This window comes from Pterocles gutturalis, unplaced genomic scaffold (genome assembly GCF_000699245.1).
Source record: "Pterocles gutturalis isolate BGI_N339 unplaced genomic scaffold, ASM69924v1 scaffold3492, whole genome shotgun sequence".
Lineage (NCBI taxonomy): Eukaryota > Metazoa > Chordata > Aves > Pterocliformes > Pteroclidae > Pterocles > Pterocles gutturalis.
In genome coordinates this window covers 1-5605 of record NW_010115029.1, presented here as the reverse complement: position 1 = coordinate 5605, position 5605 = coordinate 1, and the positions used below count along the sequence as shown (strand labels likewise).

The 5605-nt window shown below is 39.4% G+C and overlaps 1 protein-coding gene across 1 annotated transcript; it reads right to left on the bottom strand.

The window, feature by feature from the left end:
- Positions 1-2553: 2553 nt before the first annotated feature.
- Positions 2554-4350, bottom strand: MANSC4 (MANSC domain containing 4; the record flags this gene model as incomplete). The annotated part of the gene is made up of 2 exons (XM_010075008.1): positions 2554-3239; positions 4216-4350. Coding segments are annotated over 2 exons (821 nt in total), but the record flags the coding sequence as incomplete, so codon positions are not given.
- Between the last annotated feature and the right edge of the window lie 1255 nt (positions 4351-5605).

Genomic DNA, 5605 nt, shown 5'->3' with positions numbered 1-5605 from the left:
TGCTGTCTGAAGTGTTTTGTGGAAGAATCCTATGACAAAATGTGCTTGTCATCAGTACTGAGTGAGATGAAAAGTACCACAACTTGACTTGGAGCATGTGGTTAATCAGTTTATTTAATGTATTTGATCAGGTTGTCATGATGTGTGAAGTATCTGAACATTGTCTGTGGTAGAGATCAAAACATGAACTTTGCAAACTTTTCATTTTTTGGATAAGACATTATACATGGAGCTACACCTGTGTGTGTCTTTAACAGAAAGGTGGTTCACTGAGCCATGAACATTTCCTTCAGAGTCTGACAGAGAATGGTTGGTAAAGCGCTGTACAAAGAGAATCCTGAACCACATGGACTGCAGCTTCTAATCTAAAAAAGACCATACTGATGGTCTTGGTGCACATCACCATTTCCAGTGTAAATTGTGGCAAAAGGATATAAAGCATATCACAGTAATCTGTAGGCTGAGGAACTGAGTTCCTCTGATGTACCTGTGCCTTTATTTCCTAATGAAATGAGTCAGACCTGAGACTTTTCCATTTCGAGGTCAGATCCATAAAGATTACCCTAAGATGATGAGCACATCATGAGACATACATTCTGTATTTACAGTATCACCACATTCATCTCTTGATACAATATAGAGTATCTTGGGTCCTTTCTCCCAGTTCCTTTGCTTTTTGGTGTTAAAAACCTGGAAAAGAATACCTGTCAACTTCCTCTAAGCCCTTGGGGTTTCATCATTCTTAGTTGAAATTTTTAGTGATAGTTAACTACATGCTACATTCAGACACAAGACGAATTAGGAAAGTACAATCTGATGATAAAAGTCAACTTGTTAAAATGTAAAGTACATGGAAATGGGTACATCTGCAGAGTTTAGATCACTTTACATATAAGCATAGAACTTCCCTTAAAAACAAATCATACCTAATTCTAATTCTTCTACCTAAAAGAGAAGGAATTTATTTTGTTTTATTTCAACTGATTAAATAACCCCACTCCTTCAAAATGTTCTTATCCTGTGTCCGTCTCTTGTCTATTACATGTAAATTAACATACAAGGTCAATCAAATACTATAAATAAAGGATTTTTTAAACTTCCATTTTCTAAGCTACATTGCTGATCAATGTGAGCTAAAATATAATTTTAAAGAGGTCTTTTCCTCTGAAACCAACCTGCTCAACTGTAATTAGGTATTCATGTGGCCTTACAATCTCATCACTGCAGTCTTTGAACATTGCGTGAATCCTACTAGTTTTAAAATAATTTTCTGCCACACAGATGTGACAATCAGTTTTAATTTTTATTGTTTCTTTTTGTAACATTTACACCTGTCTGCCAAAGAGAAACTTCTTACAGCGAGTGAAGAAAGTGAGAAACTCTGAGACTTGAGCAAGTTCGAAAGAGGAAGAACAATCCTGGTTACTGTTGAAAATGTTTGCTTTGCTAAGCAAACTTCCTGAGTAAGGTAAGGCAAGGAAATGCCTTGCTACCTTGTTGATCTAGTCACTTGATTTATATTCAGGAGGAGCACTTTTATTAGTAGAGTATACACAATGAGGAACCAAACAAAAAATTTTATTATAAAGCTAACTTATAGAGCTTTCAAAACACTTTGTGTATTCATGTGCAATGTATGTTACATGACTGTCCCTATTTTTAAAAGCCAAGGATGTAAATGATAAACATGAGTAGGCAAGAAAAAGCAAGTCAAGGTGGACAAAACAGATTGATGCTATTTGCAAGGCATGAACAAATGTCAGCTGCATTTGTTTTCCTTAGCCAATAACAGAGGGGATTTGTCAATGCATTGCAGAGCAAGTAACTTTACAAAACCAGTTGAAGCCTGAAGGTGCTCCTGGAGGGGCTTGAAAAGCATTTGAAGTGATTGTTATCAGAAGAGTGAGGTGAGAATTGAGGTAAAAGTAAAGCATAAAGATTGAATGATCAGATGTTTGAGTATAAGTTAATGGAATTCAGCAGTTTTGGGGACTTGGGTTTTTTTTTTTGATGTTTTTATTTGAAGAAGTAAAGAGTACTGGCTAAATTGTTTTACCTCAATATTTGGGATGAATGGGGGGAAAAGGTAAATCTAGAACTTAGTTGGTGCAAAATTGAAGTTTTGATAAAAACAATGAGATCTGAAGCAATTACAGGATGATTAGAGGTAAATGATTTTATGATACTATAAAAGTTCGGTCAGTTTTACTGATTACACTTATACCTAATTTTCTCAGGTTAGTTCAAAGTCAGGGGAAAGGATACATACATACAGCTGCAGTGAATCTGCTCACTTAAGTTAAGGAAAGTGTATACTGTTTGTTAGGCATTATGAACCAAAATGTGCTCGAACACCTCTGAGCATGTGGTGGGAGCTATAAGTGTGTAGTTCATACCTAAAGAGACAGGGGAATTGTATTTCACCTGTTGAGAATTAAATTTCAACCAAAAAATTCTGAAAACACTGGTTTTGGTTCTGTAATGAAATAAACTGGTGTATACAGTTCATTTTTAAAAAGCCATTTGTTCCAAAACAAGGTTGGTGACAGTATTTTACAAATTACCTTTGACACTAGTATATTTTATGAATTGTCTTGACATTGTTCTTCTTCTCCTTATGGGCTGATACTGACCTCTCTTACTGCTGCAACGCCCTGCTGTGAAAGCAACAGTACAACAGCAAAGGAAGATGAGAGAAGAGCAAAGAACAACAGGAATCAACCAGACACCCAAAGCTGCAGTTTCCCAAGCAGGTTCCTCATCATCCGAAGTATAATTCCTACCACTGTAGCCCTTGGTTTCATTTAAGTGTTGCTTACTGCTGTTCAGATGAGGAGGAATGGGCATATGGGATAACCCCTCGGCAGACTTGGATATCAAAGCTGAGTGTACAGTCTTGTCTGAGCTGGTGATTGACCTAGTGCTTATGGAAGTTGTGCTTGTCCTCTTAGCAAAATTATCATCTGTTGGAAAAGTTTCTGCCCTGTAATAAGTAGAAACCTCAGTTTTTTGGACTGTCAGCATTGTGCTGGAGGTGTAAGTGTTCGCTGTTAAGCCGTGGCTGCTGGTAGAAGATGAAGCTTGGAGCAGAAGAGAACTTGACGTGGCATTATGATGCTGGCATCTTTCCCACGCGGTGGCCTTTGTGCTGTTTTGCCTTTCGTGTTTACTTGGTGAGGAGTGAGTATTTGGCTCTTTGGATGTCATTTTTTTGAAAATAAGAAGATCTGGATCAATCCCTATTAAAGCATAAACGAGGTTAGTTTATGTGGTAAAAGCTCACCTGCACACCCACAAAAGGAGCACTTAGAGACAATGGCAGGTTGGGGACCCCAAGTAATACTCATCAAAACCTTTTGGCGAGTCACTGCCGAGGGCTATGGGACACCTTATGCAATGCAAGGGAAGTGCATTTTGGGATTGCACAGGACTTACTATGGGATTCTTAGGGAAGGAACCAAAGGTGAGGAAAGGGAGGGATATAAGCTACAGGGGAGTAGAGGTGTCAGAGCAAGCTGTGTTTGTGTGTGTGTGAGACACTCTGCACCAGTGACTGGAGGTGGGCTGCACCCTTGGGGGCTTGTAGGTCTGGGTGACAGCAACTGGGGTCCAGACTGGGCAGACTGAGTGTCTGAGCCCAGCTGCCGGGGGGATTAGCTTTGCACATATGTTTGTATATATATATTCACTAGCAGATCTCCATCCTGTGCAGCCAGAAAAAATGATGAGGCTCCTGGTGCTACTTGCATTCATGTGTCTGCTTTGTGCATTTGTCTGTATTAGCTGTGTGGCTGGCTGTGTATGTATGTGTACTTGTGGTATTTATGTGTGCTTTCTGTCCTTGTGCCTAAGAGGAGTGCATTTTCAGCCTTGCTACGGGTTGGATCTGGGGACATGAAGCAGTGGCAGCCTTGCATCTCAGTCTCTCAGATCTGGTACAGTATTTTGCCCAAGCATAGTATTGATTGGGTATTTAAAATGAGCATGAATCTTGAGAGCTGGGTGCATCTTCAAGGTCCTTTCTCATATACCGAATGGAAGAAAGGGCAGAAGTATTCTCAGAAGTACATTAATGAAAAAGGAAAAAAGTCTTACGCTTTTTTAGGATTGCAGGCTACTTCAGAAGATCTTCTAGCACAGCAACTGACCTAGTATTATTTTAACATTTCCTGTAGTTGCTATGTTTTCAGCCTTATAAAAGAAATGCTTAATTACCTGTTGTGATGTTGTACAAAATGACATTGATTCTAGCCTTTAGTATGCAACTTTCCAATGCTGGGCAAGATATGTGCAGGCAATTCATATTCTCATTAATGGCTCCATGGTAGAACACTGCTAGATTGCAGGAAACTGTGATACAAAAAGAACAAAGTCGAGCTTGTCAGCATAATGATCATTGCATTTTGCATGTTATTATGTTATTATGTTATTTAACATCAGAAGATCATTAATACTATGCAGCTCTGTAATACTTTAAATATGTAGTTTTCTCATTATAATGCAAACTAATTAAGCATCCAGTCAGAAAAGTAGAACAACTTATAATTATGTTCTTATTTTACATCTGCAGAAAAGGAATAGAGTAGCCATCTGAATTCTAAATATGTCTCTGATTAAATAAAATCATATGCTTTAGCTGGTAGTCCTACCAGTTGCCTTCCTTCACATCTCAAATGCAGTGAGTGGACCATTTCTAAAAGTAAAGTTACCAAGGAAGACAACTTTGATGTGTTTGCTCTTGTGTAATATACCTGTCTACTTGAAACTGGACTGCAACCATTCATTTCACCCAGACAATTAAAAACCATCCTGAACTACAATAAGTAAGTGAGTTCCTGCCATGCTGCCAGTTCCCATTCATTTTCCTTGCTTGCCTTTAGGCTATTGCATTTCTGTGAATAGAGTAGTTTAGACAATTGTTCATTTATGTTTGCAGGTTCAGTTTTATCTTCCCACATCAGAAATCAGGGCTAAAGTAACAACGAAAAAATGCCTGAACAACTTGTCACTGAAACCCAATTTTCAAAAGTGTATAGATACCCAAATCCTAGTGGTTTAAGATTTATATTGAAAATATATACTGAAATACTTAGGGTTAGAGTCACACTACATAAAAAGCAGGAAAAATTCTTCTTTCAGAGCCTTACAGTACGTCAAAATCTCAAGTCAAAAGTTAATTTTATTTTATTGTATCAATATGCTGCTCTCAATCCATTCTCTGCCCAGCCTGTATTTGTGCTGGGATTACCCTGCCCCACGTGCAGGACCTTGCACTTGGCCTTGTTAAATTTCATGAGGTTTGCATTGGTCCACCTCTCAAGCCTGTCCAGGTCCCTCTGGATGGCATCCCTTCCCTCCAGCGTGTCAACCACACCACACAGCTTGGTGTCTCAGTCACTGAGATCAGCTGCTTTGGAGCTGACCCAGCTCCGACAGACCGACTGATCGCGAGGCACAGGGGGGTATTCGGAAGATTCCTTTGACAGGAAAACCCCGGCAGCAGCGTAACCCGAATACTGCTCCCAGCTCTCCCACGAGAGGCTGATGTGGCACGGGAGTTGCCGGAGCAACCGGGGGCAGAAGCCTCACAAGGCGGCCGTAGGAG